At 35.4% G+C, this 20,807-nt stretch overlaps 1 protein-coding gene across 1 annotated transcript in view; it reads left to right on the forward strand.

Moving 5' to 3' along the window:
* Positions 1 to 20,807, forward strand: part of EPHA6 (EPH receptor A6) — a 185,006-nt gene that overhangs the window by 130,004 nt on the left and 34,195 nt on the right. Inside the window, exon 10 of the mRNA XM_015824276.1 lies at positions 12,387 to 12,448. Coding sequence (XP_015679762.1) covers positions 12,387 to 12,448 — 62 coding nt within the window. The remainder of the gene's footprint in view (positions 1 to 12,386; positions 12,449 to 20,807) is intronic.

Genomic DNA, 20,807 nt, shown 5'->3' on the forward strand with positions numbered 1-20,807 from the left:
TATGTTACATATTACAATTGGCTAACTATTTTGGTAATGTCTACTTATCACAGAATCTTCTCTTAAGCCCACTTTTAATATATTGTGATTTACCTTGTTGGATGGCCAGTTAATAAAATTCCTTATGAGAAATAAATGTATCCTTATTTGGTAAGCAGAGTGATTTATGTGTCTTATTTTATTATGAATTTTTATGGAGACATGCAGATCACCAACTATAGCCAATTACTATGTTGCCTTCATAATGGGCACCCAAGCAATATATACAATATAGCCAAATTCTGGGCAACAGTACCAGAAATCCAGTATAATATAATAATGAACTGTTGGCAATATCCTGATAAAATTAATAGTTTTGATAACGTGTTATTCTGATGTCGTTCTGTGTTAGCACTTGCTTTGTTTTCAGTTTGCCATATGTTTAATGTTGCTCATTATCAAAACTGTTTCTATGATGTGACTTAAAACAGCATTTTCATGCTGAGCCCAGTGTATTTTGTTCACATGAGGTTTTTATAAAATTCAAGTATATTTTAATTATTTTATAAGGAAAAACAAATATTTCTAGTTGTGTTAAATTCATAACAAAATTGGAGCAACATTGCCAGATTCCCCAAATGAAATTTTTATCAGTTCTACTGAAATGTAATTGATTGCTGTATAACAATTTTAAAAACTGCTAACATACTGTAGGTTTCTGACCCCCTCTGTATAGTAAAAAATAAAATGAAAACCCTACCAGAAATATTTTTCTGGGATATTAGTATTCACATGAAAACCGATTGAGTGACTTTGGCCCCGTCATTGTCTTTCAGCTAACTCACCTCACAGGGTTGTTGTTGTGGAGAAAAATAGGAGAGGCATGTTTGCCATCTTGAGTTATTTATAAAAAATATTAAAGGCAGGATAAAAAATATAAAAAATAAAAACTTTCCCTTTTTTCACAAACAAAATCTTTCATAAATTCAATTACCATTTGTGAATTAATTTCTTTACACTTTGAATTTTGCCCAAATTTTATATTTTATTAGAAACAGTTGAGAATATTCATAGCTCAGGTTGTCGGTTTTGGCAGGAGTCTGTTCTCCAAGCTTGCTTTTTAATTCCCAGATGTTTCACTACCAAATTAGGTAACATCTTCAGCAGGGGTTTTGGGTGATGTGTCTTGTTTGTTTATATAGATCTTGGGTGGTCATTGGTCTTTGTGACTGATTGAGTCACAAGGCTGATTGAATGACAAGTTTGGTTGAATCACAAGAATGATTCTGGTCTTGTGACTTTGTTGCTGTGAGGCGTGGAATTCAACTAGTGAGGGATGGTCAGTTCTGTTGTCGATTGGTGGTTTGGATGGTCCACTTCCTTATTGGTTCATACACTGGTTCTAAGTTAATGTGTTTCTTGATGGACCCATTGGTAGAATGCCAGGCTTCAATAAACTCATGTGTCTGACGAGTTTTGGCGTGGCCAATAACTTTGGCTTTTTCCTAGTTCAACCAGTGTTGTTTGTTGTCAGTGCGAATGGTGATCAGGGACTTCAGGTCATGCTGTTTGACAGCCAGCTGGAGTTCATGGATTCTGTTTTTTAACTGTTGTCCTGTCTGCCCAATATAGAACTGGTTACAATTGTTGCAACATCTAATATATTTTATATTAAATGATAGCTTGCTAATCAGACAGAGAGATTGATTTTCAGTTGCAAAATGGCATGGTCAGGTGATGTTACACTTTATGATTGTGTCACTTAGCAATGGAAATTCCTGTCCCAATTAACATTATTAAGTGACCTGTATTTGTTTACACTGACAGTAACTGAAAACAGTTTAAAGATGATGCACAGTTATTCTCATTATCTCTAATATCACGACATGAGAATAAAAAGCTGGCTGGAAAAGCAAAAATGTCTTCTACGAAAGGGAAATAAAATAAATCACTTGTACCTGCCTTCCCTATGTCCATTATCTTTACTTCAGGATCTATTCATTTGCTGAGCTGTATACAAAAGAAAACCAAAGAGTTCCTGAAAAGAGTAGCATCTTTCCTCTTGACAATCCCTGCCTGGGCTGCTACAAGTGGGGAGGGACAATGTTCCTCCAAATGGGAACTGGACATACTGCACAGGTAACCAAGCTGCAGTGTTGAAAGAAAACACCAACTATTTCTGATGTCAAATTAACTTTGACAAAGTTAGAAATAAGACTTGTCCTCACTCAACTGTACAATAGTTCGTCAGTGTTTTCAAATTAGCAAATTAGTCCTCATATAAAAGACTAGGTATTCATTGAGTACAAGAACTATAGAGAATGCAATGACTCTGTTACTCTATTCATTAAGATGCATTAGTGAAACAAGGACAATTCATATGAAATAATTTGTAATCAGATACTGCATGTGATTATTTAATATGAAGGATTCTTTGTTGCCTCTGTAACAAAGAATGTATGTGGATTCATTTTTCTGTAAAGATAATAGCAATAGCATTTAGACTTATATACCACTTCATAGTGCTTTACAGTACTTTCTGAGCAGTTTACATTGTTAGCATGTTGCCCCCAACAATCTGGGTCCTCATTTTACTGACTTCAGAAGAATGGAAATCTGAGTCAATCTTGAACCCTTTCAGGATCTAACCCCTGGTTGTGCGCAGAGTTAGCCTGCAATACAGCATTCTAGCCACTGCGCCACCAAAGACACTTCCTTAAAATGTGGGATTTAACTCAGCAATAGAAAGATCTAATTGTCCTGTTCTTGGGAGCTTTCAAGAATTACTGCCTTGCTAGTTACAGTCAAGTGAATTCAGCCTATATAGTGTGTTTCAGCCACCATTCGAATGAACCGATACACCATTTAATTTCATATGCAAGTATTGTTATTGAACAAAACAACACAATACAATCTATTTCTGAATCATGTATACACTTTTTAACTATTTGAAGGACTCACAGATATAATCATCATTACTAGAATGAGGCCTTGGCACAGAGGGTGAGTGCTGTTTTGTTTCCTGAAGGTCAAACAAGACCTATAGGAAGTCAAGATCAGGAGTCAATAGATATTCTCCAAGGCGCTTGCACAATGCTTTAATTATACTACTCCCTACCCACTCCCTATTCTCCAGCTTGACATCTATAATTGGATCCATAAATGAAGGCCTATTATTATTAATTCACACTGTGTTGCCCAGATAGGAATTAACTAACACATTTCTATTCAAAATATAAATATCAGAAACAACAACTGCCTGTCATTTTATAGAACTCCTGGTTTTGGAGGTTCCTGTCAACTGAAAATGATTGAAAATGATTAGACTGAGAATTTATTAAGGTATATAGATCATCTGGCTCTTAGTACGTTAAGAATTAAGGTTGTTCTCTACTACAACTATTAGACAAGTCATATTTTATTTTTACTTCCTTCTGCACATTAATAAAATATTTGTTAAAATGCATAAAATTATACTGACAAATAAGGTCTCATTCTTAATATTCAATATAAAAATGATGTGCTTTGATAGCTGTGAAAATTATGTTTTTTATGTGATGTGATGACCTCCTCCAGTTTTTATATGTAAATATTTTTCTTAAAATTCTTGCACTGCTTATCTGTTGAAAGGCTCTGATTTTATATTATATGTAACAGAAGATTTAACTATAAATCAAGAGGCAGTGGTGATGCCAGAGAGTTCTGAGTACAGGTAGGAAATTTACCTTTTATGATCAGTAATTCATAGAAAATATTGATCCATCCAGGGAAGCCAATTTACCTTTTCAGAGCTGATTTCCTATAGTACCAGTAAGGAGCAGTCAACAAGGAAGCTGTTTCATGTATCCTTATTAGCCCTGAAAGCAGTAGGAAATTCTCCTTACCCAGATATTTAGTCGTAATAAGTAAAGTCCTTAGAAATTATCTAAAAGCCTTGTCAAAATTTCCAGAGAATTTCCAGAGAAAGCATTTTTGAACTTACTAATAGGGCTAAGGACCACTACCATGGAAAAGATTTAAAACTCAGTAAGAAAAGTGGACATCTTGAAGGGAAAAATTTGAAAACAGTTACATTCCAGGGCTTTGAAAAATTAACTGTGCAAAAAAAGTGCCGGAAAGTGAGCAATTAAAACAAGACTGATTGTGCACACCTACTGTAGAATTATAGTGCACTACATCCATTTTAATGAATAGTATTGTTTTCTCTAGTATGGAAGCAAAACAAAATGGGATATAAACTCATATGTCCTACCAAGTGTCAGTCAGCAACTTTCTGCAGGCTTCTGACAAGTTTCTTGACAGTGAAAAGAGCAGTTCCAGAAACCAACAGGAATACAAAAATGGGAACTCTATGCCAGAGAAAGAATTTTGAGGAACCCCATGTCCTGTGGAGGGCTGCCTTGATTCATTATTTAAAACAAGGCCAAAGACACCAAGTTACTGATCAGTCTGATACTTTATATTTCCATTCTTATTTATCATTCTATTATTCAACTGCTGTCAAAATGGTTATCTTAAAAGCTATGATTATTATTTTATTTTTAAACAACTGAAATTTTCAAAATGACATGCTTCAGAGTGACATTTAATAGTTTAATATTCTTGTTTTTAAAATAGCTAAGAATACAAACCAGCAAAAACAGGATTTTATTTTAAGTGGAAGAGCAGAGCATATGCTCAAATTTCTATCAATAAAATTAGATTTATTTTCAATTGATAATTTTATGCTGAGTTGTTTCAGTAATGTAATCTGCTGTATAATTGCTTACAAGTAATCCCACTGAAGTTTTTCAATAAGGATTAACTATTACTAAATTTTCTTAATGCTGAAACCTATCACAGGTTCAATAGAACACATGTGGGGATGAAAATTGTAAAATTAAAATACATGTCTATTTCATTTTGTTATTTTCTCAGCTGTCTTTTGGCATTTACTGTATTAGAATAATATGGTTTTCCCATTAATTGCATCTTAGCAATTAGGTAGTGTAGTGCCAACACATTTAGACAATAACCTGTTGGCAAAACTTGGATTGTACTCCTGCATAAAGTTTTCAAGATGAATGATTCAGGCATAGTTTCTTGCTGTCATCCTGTCCATTGCTCATGTACTAAATCTACTCATATTACAGCTATGCCAATTCATCTATTCAGCCATTTGCACTGCAGAGAAATATTAAAAAGATAGCAGAATAAATAAGGAAATGTACCACATCAAGCTGCCAAGGAAGAAGGGCATTACTGGCTCTAGAGTATAAGACTTAAATGTTAATTGTTCCTGTAAGTAATTAATACACATTTTTAGCTTAGAGTTTGTTGCATGGAATCTGGTATCTTTGTTTTTTTCCCCTCCCCCGGTCCTCTTTCATCTGCCTAGGCCAGGGGTAGGGAACCTTGGCTCTTTTATGACTTGTGGACTTCAATACCCAGAATTCCTGAACCAGCCATTCTGACTCAGGAATTCTGGGAATTGAAGTCCACAAGTCATAAAAGAGCCAAGGTTCCCTACCCCTGGCCTAGGCAATCCTTATTTATAAAGTTATTTGGCATTTTCACAAGTTTATGCATGTCATTCATACTATCTGAAATATTTTGCAATGATTGCTCATTCTCTCTTAGCAATTCTCTTCAAGATACGGATTTGTAAATAATGGCAAATCTAGTAAATCCAATCTTCAAAGCAACTTCCATCCAGCAATCCAAAGAAACATAAATATACAATGTATTTTCCAGCCAATAAAAAACCCTCTGCTCATGTTCACTGAATGAGTAGAGGAAGGTGAACACGGTTAACATGGTTATACACATTAACATTGCATGTAATAAGTACAAAATCAAGAATACACTATTCAATCAGCCCTGAAAAAAAATGTGCAGCTCTAAATACAATCTGAAACCATCATAAAATAGATGAGTCTTATTTGACTTTCTGCACTCTCCTTTGACTTTCTGTGACTATATGTAGAATCCATGGTTTTAAAATCATACATGTATTTTATTTTCATTTTGCCACCTCTAATTTTTTGCACCTGAGGATTTCTATTAAGTATTCTTAACTACATGGAGAAAGTACTAAATGTATTCATATTGCACATCAACATAATCTTAAACCATCTTGTATACTTTCAGTAAAAGATTTTTATGCTCACTGGCATTGGCATTAACTCTGTTGCCTTAATCTTATTCCCTATATCCCATTGATTTCAATTAAGGTCCTTTCCTTTCCTTCCTTTTCTTTTAAGTCTAAAGAAGATTAAATAGTTCTTGGAAACAGACCAAAGACCAATTGATTTACACTTGTCTTGCTAATGAGGACTCAGGTGTGGCAGTTTTTAATGTAACCTCAGCAGCTTTCTTGACAGTAGCCAATTCACTATTTTCCATTCAAGATAGTAGCACCTACTGTGTGTTGATGGGTTACTAACAGGGAAGCAAATCCTATGTCTATTAAAAACCAGCTTTGGCAGTTTCATGCAACATGACCCATTTAAAATGTAGTAGACAGTCTCTCTGATTTTTTTTACGCTGTAGAATAAAGTTTTTTTTTTCAGATGGGCACATTTCCTAGTAACTTCTTGGACATTTCTGCCATACTTTTTATAACAGAATGGAAGACCTTTGCAATCTTCTGGAATATTTTCTTATTTCTCAGTCTAGTGTCATATTTCCTGATAATCTTTCCTCAAACAGATAACCAAATCCAATCCTGCTTAGTATCAAGATCAGCCAAGACAGCTCCTTGCTATAGTGATGATCATTTTACTGATATAATTTACACAGCAATATGTGATATATTACAATACCTAAATAATAGGTACAGTGGCATATTCAGTACAGTGGTTATCACAATTGTTCACTGTCAGTAATACATTTATTAAGACATAGTATCTTGCCAACAGTAACAAGGCTGGCTCCACGTTTGAAAATGTTCTGTGATGGACACTTTCTTACATATTTATAGCCTTTTTGTGAGTGTTTCAGAAACATTAGATAAGATGGGAGGCCATACAAATCAAATAAATAAATGTGAAAAGCTTATTTGATAGAAGTAGCATTCAGTGTTGAGACAGCAAACTATGCCTAACCCTTTTAAATCTCTACAGTAACATCTACATGGTAATTTGTATTATTGTGGGAGACTATAGTGAATATTTTAATAAAATTTAGTACTGCTCAGAAAGCCAGACCTGAATTGGTTTAAGTGATGTTTAGAATAATGGTGGCAACAGACCTGGCAACAGACCTAATTAAACTTTTGCTACTCTGTGCAAGAAAACTGGAATTTTTTTGATCTTGACATTTTTCTATTAGGAAGACAAAGAAGTACCTTGCATATGAGGTCATACCCTAGCTGAGATATTAAATCATAGTTAGCCAAGCTATCTGTTTCTAACACTATTACACTGTTTTCTTTAGCTGCTAGAATGTCAACAAGAGGTTATTAAAAAATAAGGCAAGATCATCATATTGTTAATAGCAGAAGTGTAAGCCATCTGTTAAATACCCTAGAAAAGATTGCATGGTATATAAAATAGCTAAGAAATACTTCTAGTGTATCTAAAATAAACAGACAGCAAAATATTTTATGTCATCATGTTTAAACCACAATTGTTCAAAGAAAGCAGAGAATTTACATATACTACCAACTATATTCCATTTATAAAGTTTACACACAGCCAGGCCTGCTTGTGTTTAGTCCTAAAGCAACATCATGTAACTTTTAAATAATTCTTTGAGTCAAATGTGAATTCATTATATATGATGCTATATGTACTGGGTAAACTAATTTTTTATATGCAAATGATATTTTTTTGAAAGTTATGAAAATCATTATTTTCTATATATGGGCTAAAGCAGTAGTTCTCAACCTGTTGTCCACAGGTCCCTGGGGGTCCATGATGTCATCACAGGGGGGTCCACAAAGGCTTGAAAAAATGTTAGGATTTAAATCTTGTTAAGCCTTGGTGGTCCATCTGATCTTCTGATATTTTAAATACACTGTGTGAGAAGTGGCTTACAAGGAGAAATCCAGAAGAATCCCATACTTGTTTGTGAAAGCAGAGAAAGATGAAGTAATTAACTTTATACCTTTATACCAAATAAATTCTAAAACGCTTTAGAACATGTTTAGAAGTATTATTAGAAAACAATACCCTATCCTATCATTCTCCCAATCTTATTATTTCCTCCATATGCTAACAGACTGAGTATAGTAGTTATAACAGGAATAGGCAATGTGTAACCCTCAATTGTTTCTAATAATCCTTATCAGTCTTTTCTTCCTAACGATTTTTGGAATTATAGTTCAATAATGTCTGAAGTGCCATGAATTGCTTATTTTATGGAAGATGTGAGTCTTATAAATAGATTCCATATAGCCAAGAATACGTGGTTAAAAATGGAACATAGTAATCAGAATGGATGCTGATGGTGATGATAATAATGATGATGATAGGTTCTAATAAAATCTGCCTATTGAATATCACTGATACTTCCTTGCATAATCCATTCCTTATTTAATTCTACTTATTGACATTTCCAAAAGATTCCTCCACCAGCTATTCTTATTTCTGCTGTCAAGTAATCCTCCATTTATTTCAGTGTAGCAGGCCTTTCTATGGATTAAATAATACCTGAGTTTTGGTTTTGGCTTGGTTAGTTACCTAAAACATGTTTCAATTCACAAATAAAGCTAAAAAATATTTAATAGGAGATTGCTAGAAGCATAAAATTCCAAGTTAGGTTATGACAGGCCATATTGTATATATCTATTTATATCTCTGGGCAGAAGTAATGAAAAATAATAGCAGGCAAGATGTAGATACAATTCCCTGGAAGTACCCATGTTCTTTTTTTATTGTTTTATCTGATGTTCATTTTAAACAGAATAGATTCATTCCCACAAATGTGTATGTTGTTTTATTATATTCTTTTCAACCCTGCATGCAAGATTATCCATTACAGTAGTTCTGCATATATTATACACTTCTTTGTATTATTAGCATTACCTAAATAACATCTGATGGGATGCCCTGATTAGCATGTAAATTGGACCATTTTTCTATGTAGAGTAATAGTTTATTCCTGAATACCAACAGTAAAAGCTTCTCAAGTAAATAAGGAAAGCAAAATTAGTACCAAAGTGATATGGATACATTTGTCTCAAATACTGAATGTTAATGATACATTTTGTTTGAAATGAAAGACTGTCACTCAAGAATAAAGACCATTCATGAATGCAGAACAATTGAACACAGAATGTCTCAGATTTAATCCCAGCCTTTTTCACAGAGAAAACTCAGGTCTGAAACTTTGAAAAGTCATCATCTAGTCTCACTGAGAACATGTTTCCATTGAATTATATCTTAAAATATTACTAATTTTAATGCATTAAATATTTTGATATTGTATTATAACTTTTATTATATATTTATTTTTTATTTTGGGGTTGGTATATGTATATATGTCCATCTATGTGTGTATGTGTATATGTATATGTATATGTACATTTATAGTCATGATTACAATTATGGCTAACTGCAGTAAAGTAAACAACATCAATAGATTATATATACTACTACCTGAGCCATATTTCAACACTGGTGATTTGATATTATTCCCTAGATTACTGTAGCTAAAGGGGGGGGAAACTGATCTTTGGGGTACAGGGATTGCTGTCATTTATCAGTAGAGCAGTAGCACATGATCTTTATCATCTAAAGATATTACATCTAGTGGAAGGGCTACTGTTATGCAGAGGCTAAAGGATATGATCTTGAGGAAAATAGGCAAGAACTATTATGCAAACAAAGAAAGTTGAAATATTCCTTAAGTGCCAGGAAACAAGATAGCATTAAAGAGAAACTCAGGTATACCCCTCTCTGATTCAGTGGGACATAAGAGGGAAAGGGGGAAAGCAGAATCAGTCTTGCAACGTTCTGGTATTACAACTTTCCGAATAAGGTGTAGTCCTCATCTTTCTGTGGAATCTATTTATGGTGGTCTGTCCCAAAGGCTTCAATTGTTACAAAACTTACATAGAAATCCTTTTAGCAGACTTTTAAATGCTGAAGAGTATGGATTATACATATTAGCCTTTTACTGAAGCTGTTGAAACAAAAATGTAGCATAAACTTCAGTTTATGTCTTCCTTCACTGCTATAACCAGTAGTGGGATTCAGCCAGTTTGCACCAATTCGGTAGAACCGGTAGCTAATTTTTTTGTTGCCCAGACCTATAATGCAGGGCTTTTCAACCAGTGGTACGGGTACCACCTGTGGTACATTGGCACCTGGCAGGTGGTACACGACCATCCTAGAAAAGTGGTAGCGGGGGAGGGGAATGAGTTGAACCAGTGGCAGCACCGCACAAGCCTGAGCGAGAGATGGCTGGAGCTGCAGGGCTGTCAGGGCTCAGCGGAAGCACCAGGATCAGCGCTTCTTTGGGGCTGTCAGGGCTCAGTGGAAGCGCCAGGATCAGTGCCAGGCTCCAATTGGAGCTCGGCGCTGATCCTGGTGCTTCTGCTGAGCCCAGAAGAAGCGCCGATCAGCTGGAATGTTTCAGCATCTCCAGGGTCTTGTGATTTACATTCAGATGCTTGGTAACTGATTCATATTTATGACGATCACAGTGTCCCGGGGTCATGTGAAGTGACCAAAACCTGCTGCAATCACCCAGCAGACGTGGGGGAATAAAAACCAAACACCCCCCACACCCGACACCCGCTGCCAATCCTCAACAGAAATGCTCACAACAATGAAAACCTTGGACAGGAGGAAGAGCGCCGCTGGGTGGGCAGGCAGATGTCTTGCTTGGCTGTGCCTTGGGGGGCACTTTTTTCAGTGCCATTGTAACTTCAAACCGTCACTAAGCAAACTGTTGTAAGTCAAGGACTACCTGTATTTTATCACTTTTTTCTTTCTTTTTTTTTGGCCATCAAATTTTTTGACACCTTGCTAGGTGACTGGTGGTATTCGGATGTTGCCATATCCTAAAAGTGGTACAATGGGTGAAAAGGTTGAAAAGCCCTGCTATAATGGACTTCCGGAAGCAGCATCCACACAGAGAACCGATTGTTCACATATTTGAATCCCACTACTGGCTATAACAAATAATATGTAGTTTGGACATAATAAAATAATGAAATAACAATAATTTGTTAAACTTGTTTGCCACCCAACTTTTAAAGACTGGGCAGGTCACACCAACAAAATTACATTGAAACATAAAAAATAAAGATAAAAATGGCAAGTGCAATGAAGCAAGGGGTCTCACTCTTCCTCACCAAAGGCTGGGGTGAAGAGACTGGTCTCCACAGCTCTTCTGAACAACAGCAGACTGGAGGCCATCCAGGTGTTGGAGGAGATCTTGTTTTAGAGGGCAGACACTGTTACAGAGAAGACACACTTCCAGGGTATTGATTTACGATATTTTTAATCAAAGGAAACCAGAGTGCTTCAACCCTGCAGGATTAAATGAGGAAGATGTTAAGGGAGACAGGCAGTACCTCTAGTAATTAGGCCCTATATCATGTATGGCTTCTTAGGTAACTACCAGCACTCTGAATTGCACCCAGAAGCAAACCTTGGCCCATACATTAAACGAACGACCCATTGGGATCTCCATATCAAAATAACTTACCTTATGTGTGGCCTGAATTTGAAAATTACATTTAAGATAGCACAGTACCTGAGCTAAGATTGGCTGAGATCGGCATATGTGAGACTTGATTGGGGTAGATTGTAGGGGTGATAATGAAATCTAATTTTATCATAATTTATCTATCTAAATTTATCTAAATTTTGTATTGTATTGTATTATTGTTTTTAAACTGGCTGTAAGCCGCCCTGAGTCCTTCGGGAGAAGGGCGGGGTATAAATTTAATAAAACTAAACTAAACTATCTACATATTAAATTGCTGAATTTGATTCTAATTTCATTTTAAACTGTATTTTATTTCAATTTCCTTTTAAATTGTATTTTAACCAATTCCATTTTAAATGGTTTTTACTGCATTTTAGTAATAACCTGTGTTTGGAACTCTGCACCTTGATATGGCTCATGGGCTAATCAATAAAGTAATTAATATAGAATTGCACCCAGAAGCAAACCAGTGACCGTGCAGCTTGCAAAGCAAGGCATGCCCATTGCTGCTTGCTTCACTATATACTGGACCAATGAAAGCTTCAGGGTGATCTTCAAGGGCAACCTCATGTGGAGGATATACCATTTTGTATTTTTGTACTTTGTAGAGCTTCTTTGCTACAGAAAAGAATTGGGAAATAATATATTTTAGCAACACAAAAATAAATTTTAGCAACACAACTAATCTTTTCACAATAGCTGGAAATATAACACATTTTTAATATATCTGTAATCCTAATACATTGTTCTGGTATTTTTTTCAGGTAGACCACTAATGATAGTGGTTGAATACATGGAGAATGGATCCCTTGACTCCTTTCTACGGGTGAGGTATCATTTTCTCAGGACATCTGAATAAGAATCCATTCTAAGAAAAGGTTTTAAATCATTTATCCTACTAATGTTTCCCTAATGTTATTCATAGATTTTTACTAGAAGAGAAACACATTGCCCAAGGTAAACATCTTAGGTACAATAATATATAAGTATAGCCAGAAAGAAAAGAATATTTAAACTTAAGAATATAATTGATTCTTTATACAAATTACATTTCCATATTTAGCCAATTGTATTTTAAATTTTGCTAGTATATGAAACAAAAAGATGATTGAAATATGAATTCCTTGCCATATGGCAACTGCTCATTTTACTTATTTGTTTAAAAAGATGTTTTCTCAGTGGGATTTTTTTCACTTTGGAAGTGTAGTATAGGTTAGTAATCGATTTATAATTATTAATGGTTACTTGTGCTTAAACAAATTGAATCAGCAACCACTGAAGTGACTTGATGATTTTATTTCACTTAAAGTCAGTTGTAGGGACCATAAAAAGAAAATTGCAACAGACTTTTCAAATAATAACATATGCATCCCTACACAGCAGGTGATAAATTCCCAATCTTTAATATATTCATAAGTATTACAGAGAATACTTTCTCCTGCCATTGACATGTTGTCATAATAGAAAAGATACCTGACATACAATTCTTTCATTGCTCCCTCCTGCTTTTACAAATGCCTTCAAATCTTAGTTAAATATATCAGCTAGTTAATTTAAGTCACAACAGCTATCTACATAGTGCTAGAAGTTGTTTCACGATAATCAGTAGTTTTTAGAAAACTTACAGCTAAATTGTTAGACTCTGTATCTCATGAATTCATGGGAAAAGACTCTTGAAAGTCTTTTGTTCATGATAGGGGGGAAAAGAGTCAAAAAGAGATAAAGGGAGTGACTATGTGATTGGGTTGGATTAATAGCTTTTGATCTCAAACTGAACAAAAGAAATTACCAACAGATTAATGGCCCTAAAAAGATTTTCCAGATTTCCTTTTGTTTGCAAAGGAGGCTTCAAGGAAGTCTCACCTATGAGATGTGTGCCATGAGATGAAAAAGGTTGAACATCTGCCATTCATTTAACCAAGGTCAGAGCTATGGAAATGGAAAGTGTGAAGGAGCACAATCTTAGCTTGGAAGGTTATTTATTGAGTCTTTTTATTATTTTGTTTGTTCCTTATGGTTTCTGAACATGAAAGTGTCTTGGAAGCCTCCTGCTTTTTTTTAAACTAGGATCCTTTTTCCTAATTAGACATGCCTACCATTCACTTACTACCGCATAAGAGTGTCAGTTTTGACTGCAAAAGGGAATTGTTTCCTACAAATAGTGTTTATGACCTTTGGATCATAAAGCTTAAGCTAAAATAGGAGAAATGTTTAGAGTCATATAACAAAGATAAAATGAAAAAGTGGAGACAAAGTAGAATTGAGTCAACAATATAGTTTAGCAAGAGTTACATATTCATCACTACACTCGTAACAGCCTTCAAGCTACAGGCTTTGCATGAAATGGACCATTCTATTCCAATTAATTTCATTTGCATAATGATGGCATTATGCAAATGACACACATTGATTAAAATGAGGTTATGTGGCATTTCTATAATGATGATATTACACGAATAACACAAAGTGACATGGATGATGTACACTCTGGTCTAGTGAATATTTGTAAATAACAAACATCTGCCTAAATTAGTCTATAAAGATTAGGTACAGTCAAAAATTATATATTGGTGATTGGTAAGCATAATCCTGATATTTTCAGTCAGAATTGAGGAGAAAGAGTCTCCTTGAACATTTATGAGCATTTGCTCTCAATATAGTCTCCATTGGTAACTTGGTTTATACAGTATGCAAGGTTTACACAAAATGCTAAACTAAACTAACAAATCAGATTATAATTTAGCACTTTATGTACATTAAGCTTGAATAAGCCCATTTCTTTTTGTCCATTCTGCAGTTGGTACATGATTCAGTCTTCAATATTTAGCAGAAAAAATACTTATACATACAATATTATCATGCTAGAGATTTTATTTTGTGTGTAAAATTAAGGCAAATTAATATGTCTGAACAAGTTTGATGGATGGATTCTAAATGGAGGGGGCTGCTGTTTCTCTTTGTTATAGGTATGTCATCAAGCTTTTTATGTCAAAATATAAAACTGAGATAGCTACATTGCAGGTATATTAAAACAGCAAACCTTCTTTGTGTTCTGGAGATGTGTATTAAAGCAAGGTATCACAAACTATTTACCAAACTTCAAGAAAACTTGAAAAGGAAAGGTGACAAATAGTTTTCTATGGAGAATTGTTAGGATATATGGCTGTACAATCAAACAGGTCTTATATAATTCCCAGTGTAACATTGCCATTAACCTCATCTTCCTGACAGCTAGAGGTTACACACTTAAGTAGAAGCCTATGTTAAATAATGTTGAGAAAGAAGAGACTTCCATAAAATGAAGCCATAAAGTGAGTGCTCTAAATCCATCTAAGGTAGCTTCTCTATCTTAGATTGGATGAAGAGGCTGACACAATGCTGCAAAATTTAATAGCCCTGTTTTATTTGTCAGTTACAAAAGATACTTTAAAAATAGAGTGTCGTGGTTCTGATAGATGAAACTCTTCAAAAGAACTTCGAGGTATTGTTTACCTTAAAGAATCTTTTATTCGAGAAACAAAGTTTTGGCACTACATAGTTGAAACCAGAAACTAAATTCCCCTCTCCTAGATGCAAAATAACAAAGAGCAATTCCCTCCTCCAATAAACAGTCATAAATCATATTCCCAATTAGCTTGAAGCACGGGCTTTCTCCCCAGCTCTCCAGCCCAACAAAACACTAACAGTCCTTAGGTTCCCACGATTAAGTTATTATTGTTATGACTAGCTGGACTTTCATCCCTATTCCCCCTCCCAGCAGCAACTAATTCTAAAAGCAATAGAGAAAATAGCTGCATTTCCATCTGTTGTCAAAGCAAGAACATCCGATGTTAGCAGCGTTGACATCCGACCCCCGCTTACAAAAAGGACAAATCCGGTAATGCAAACAAAATCATAGGTTAAGGGTTGCCTCTAGGTTTGTTAGGGTGTTTCTTATAGAATCTATTAATGAGTCTGTCAGCTTTTACATTACTAGATTTCACCCAGACAATGGATACCCCTTCCATTGCACTAAGTACTGCAATTTCCCTTTAAAAATTCTAGAATCAAGAATACGCTTCACTTCATAGTGAGTCTGTCCTGCTACTAGGAGAGGTCCAGGTGCCTTCTTAGGGGGAGGTCTTAAGGTGGAATCCTGAAAAGGTTTCAGTAGGCTACAATGAAATACAGGGTGAACTTTTCCAAAGAGACTGGGAAGTTTTAGTTCTACCATGAGCAGGTTAATAATCTTTACAATGGGGAAGGGTCCTAAGTATTTTGTTCCTAGCTTCTTACTAGGTAACTTAAGTCGTAAATATTTTGTGGACAAATAAACCTTTTCCCCAACTTGGAATGTCCTTTGAGGAGCCCGTTTATAATCTGCCTGTTTTTTATGTGTCTCGTAAGCCTTTTTCAAAGCAGTTTTCATGGTTTTTCCAGACTTCTCCCCACCCCCTCACCCACTGATCAAGAGTTTTGGAAGCGGAGGGTCCCTGAGGATATTCAGGTATTGGGCTGAACTCTTTCCCTTTGGCCATTTTAAAAGGCGTGAAGCCAGTGCTGCTGTGAACAGAGTTATTGTAAGCCACCTCTGCGAAAGGGAGGAGGTCAGTCCAGTTCATTTGTTGATAATCCACATAGAATCGGAGGTATTGTTCCACCATTGAGTTTGCGGATTTAGATGCCCCATTGGTAGACGGGTGAAAGGCCAATGATAGTCCTTGAGATGACCCGATTAGTTTAAGAAAACTCCTCCAAAACTTAGCTGTAAACTGCACCCCCGTCAGAGATTATTCATTTTGGTGCACCATGCAGTCTGTAGAAGTGTTTCAGGAACATCTTTGTTAGTTGCTGGGCAGACGGGAGTCCTTTGCAGGCAATAAAGTGAGCCTGCTTTGAAAACAGATCTGTCACAGTCCAGATGACCATATTTCCCCTACTTTCAGGTAGGTCTACTATAAAATCCATAACAATTTCTTCCCATGGTTGGGAAGGGTCTGCCACCAGTTGTAATAACCCAGGGGGTTTTCCCGGAATTCTTTTCAGGGTGGCACATACAGCACAACTCCGGACATAGTTTTCCACGTTTCCTGGCCACCAAAATTGCCAGTGGATGAGGTGTAGTGTTTGTAGTTAAGCTTTTCCACCTTTCTTGTTTTATTTTTTCCTTAGTTTATTGTAATTGTTTCAAAATACAGGTAGTCCTTGACTTACAACAGTTTGTTTAGTGACTGTTCAAAGTTAGAATGGCATTGAAAAATGTGATTTATGACCATTTTTCATAGTTACCACCTTGGGCAACATCCCCATGATCATTTGATCAAAATTCAGATGCTTGGCAACTGGTTCATATTTTTGACCATTGTTATGTCACAAAGTCATGTGATCCCCTTTTGCGATCTTCTGACAAGCAAAATCAATCGGGAAGCCAGATTCTTTCAACCCCCAGGTTACTAACTTAGCAGTGATACACTTAACAACTGTAGCAAGAAGGTCGTAAAATGGGACAAAACTCATTTAACAAATGTCTCACTTAACAACAGAAATTTTGAACTCAGTTGTGGTCATAGGTCAAGGACTACCTATAATGTCTTTGCTACATCCTGTCAAGTAAAGTCCTAAATGTTTCACTGCATCTTTTGTGATTTCATATCCAGATTCTTTTTACACAGAATTTTCTTCCTTAAAAGATAAGTGCCTTGCTATTATCTTTGTTTTCTTTTCATTGATTTATATTTGGAAAAGCAACCGAAATCTTTGAGTAATTTCATCAACAGCTATGTGGAACTTGTGGTTTCATGATTATTAATACTATATCTACGTAATATTTTATATTGTATTCTTTAATTTTGATCCCAATTATCTGTTTGTTTGCTTGTTTGTTGGATCTTGTTGGCCAAAACTTCCACAACTATTACTAATAGTAGAGGGGAAAGCTGACATCCTTGTTTTGTCCTTAAATAAACTTGAAAAAAAAATCATAGCCTAATCACTCCATGGAAAATTTTTAAGGTACTAGATAATCCTCAATGTACAATCACAATTGAGCTCAAAATTTCCCTTACGGTTTTCAAGACAGTTGCTAAGTGAGTTTTGCCTCATTTTTACAACCTTTCTTGCCACAGTGATTAAGTGAATCACTGCAGTTGTTAAGTTAATAACATGATTGTTAAGTGAACCTGGCTTCCCCATTGTCTTTGCTTGTCAGAGGTCAAAAACGGTGATCACATGACCCCAGGACACTGTGATCATTGTAAATATATGTCAATTGCCAAATGTCCAAATTTTGATCATGTAACCATGGGGATGCTGCAATGGTCGTAAATGTAAAAAGCAATCATAAGTCACTTTTTTCAGTGCCTTTGTAACTTAGAACAGTCATTAAAAATGTTGTAATTTGAGGACTACTTGTAAGTATTTAAACATGAGTCAAAATCACTTCTACTATGAAAATTGTATTATGAATGTAGAATCAATGTTGGACAGATTTTGTACACATGTAATCTCCATCGACAAAAGAAATAATTGTTCTTTTGACTTAATATTTGGACATTCTTGCTTCCTCATATCTCCAGGATGTCCTGGAGCCAAGGCAAATCTCTCAGGTAAGGACCACATTCCAGTGTAATTCATTAGTAAAGAGTTTGTCAGCCATCTCTAGAAACAAATTGCTTCTAGTGCTGGAGCCTTGTTCACACAAGCCACTTCCAGGAAGGAATAGCAGCAACAACAACAGTAGTACCGCAGGTACAATTCTGGGAGTAGCAGTGCCAATTGTTGTGTCAATTACCAGAAATGGACTACAAAAATTGAAACAAGTTTTCTGTATCTCTTTGCTGCCATCTAGTGGCTCCATCTAGTCAGTTTCTACTAAGGTTGGCCACTGCTCTGCTTATCTCATTCTGTGCTATCTAGACAAATGCATTAGTCCTCTATTCATGCTATGGCTGCAGCAGATACTGGCCAATTATTTTTAAAAACTAAAACCTTGGTTTGAGCCTCTTATCCCTGTGGGCTATAAGGCAGATGCCATGCCTTGTTTGACAAAAGTTATAACATTATTTGTAATAACTAGCCTGATTAAGAATTCTAGACAACTCAAAAGCTTACAGATTAGTCTAAAAACCATATCGCCAGTTATGATTTATGATTCTGAAGACATCATATTTCAATTAGTAACCTTAAAGACCCGTAACTGATAATATGTTTTCCTATAAGTTCAGAAAAGAAAAAGGTACAGCATATAATTTTGAAAAAAATGTGGTACAATAGAAGCCTTGTTGTTTATATGTGCAAATTCACCCAATTGTTCTGTTGAGCTCATAAAACCTGCCCATATGATTGTAGAAATAAATGTGTACAACATAATAAACAAGAATGGTAGCATGAGTTTCCTGCCAGGCACAGTAATAAAACTCTTGTTGTCTCTCAGTTCTACATTCCAGAAGAGACACAAACATGTTAAATAAGTGTTCAATTACCAAACTTTAGAAAACCATACATATATTTCTGTGTATACTGTATATGCATTATGTATCAGTCCAAAGTTCAAATTCTGGGCTTCTTCCCCCTGCCTATTTGAGCCAGTGCACATTTGGCTGCTCTTTTTTTAGCCTTGAAGCTTTCGGCCATCTGTTCCTTGTTTACCAAATGGCTATCTTTGGCATGAAAACCAAGATCCCATGCTTCATCAGTTTCAACCATTACATTATGTTAATATCAATTCTCCCAAATGCTTTGGGCTGTTTTTAGCTTTGTATTGAAAACCAAGGATAAAGCGTTTTACAAATTAGAAAGTAAAACATTTAGGGAAATAGTTTCATGGACGCCTGACATTTCAGCACATAGAACCAAAATATCATGAGCAAAGATATAATAGGCATCGCTACACAAATCATAGACCCAATATTTCGGCTATTTTAAGAATTCAGACAATATCTTCCAATAGGCTTGGAACTTCCAGGAACAGCAGAGTGGGAAAGGCAGCTGAACAAACACAATTTCTGCTGCCAAGTCACCCTAGACATCAGAATAGGTGTGTTATCTACCACATAAATGAACTCCCATCCGGTTGAGGACTACTCAGTAACCATGCTTGTAACTAACCAGGTGCTGGGACATAAGTGCCTGGTTTCAATCTGGCCCGATACCCTTGACTGGAAATGGAACATCACTAGTAGATTACGTTCTCTTTTAACTGAAGTGCCACCATTGCCATAATTTGAATGAGAGAGAAAGTAACTGAATTATTGTTGTTTGCTCTGCCAGGTACTCCATGACACTAGGGCATTTGGCAGCTGGAACATCCAACCAGGCAACATCAATTTTGAAAAAGCTTCCCTGCCAATCTTGCCTAAATTTTCAACAAGACATATTTCAAAAATCTGATAAAGGAAGTTTTTCCTGGGACAGACAGAAGGATTATGTATTTCTATCACTACTTCTGCCGGCATTCAAACGTCTTTTGAATACTGGCAGCTAAGGGAAGGAAAGTATTTTTCACCACAATAAATTAATGAATTTACTGATGAAGAACTAATGCAAAGTTATCTTACAATTCATTCAGGAAGCACTAGCACTTATCCATTATCCATATATGCCTTATCAGATTTTTGAACTATATCAAGATTTGTTGAAAATTTCGGCAAGATTGGCAGGGAAACTTTTTCCCAATGATCTATCCTCAATTTCAAAATGTTCCATTTCCAGTCAAGGATATCAGGGGCCAAATTTTTGTCATAAAATTCCTTTGTCAAAAATGTTTTTAAAAATATTATCTTAAATAGGTAAGACAATCAACAAAAGGGTAACATAATTTAAAATAATGAAAAGAAAAAAGGGTTCTTATTGAAGTTAGCATGTTATAATGTTACAGTACAACTCATAAATTAAACATTTTTAAAAAATAATCAAATGTGTTGCTCATGAAACTATTTTATGTATGAATTTTTTATTCTATGTATAGATCAAGAATAATTTCTTTATAAAATGTTTTAGAATGCAACATCTACAATCTCTGATGTTGAAGGGAGGTTATTTGACAGGTAATTCTTGACTTACGACCACAAATGGGAGCAGGATTTCCACTGCTAAGCAAGTCAGCTGTTAAGTGAGTCACACTTGATTTACAATCTTTTTTGGCTACAGTTGTTAAGTGAATGACTGCAGTTATTAAGTGAATCATGTGGTCATTAAGCAAGCCCTAG

The sequence above is a fragment of the Protobothrops mucrosquamatus genome, unplaced genomic scaffold (assembly GCF_001527695.2).
Source record: "Protobothrops mucrosquamatus isolate PMUCROS unplaced genomic scaffold, P.Mucros_1.0 scaffold2178, whole genome shotgun sequence".
In the NCBI taxonomy this organism is placed as follows: Eukaryota; Metazoa; Chordata; class Lepidosauria; order Squamata; family Viperidae; genus Protobothrops; species Protobothrops mucrosquamatus.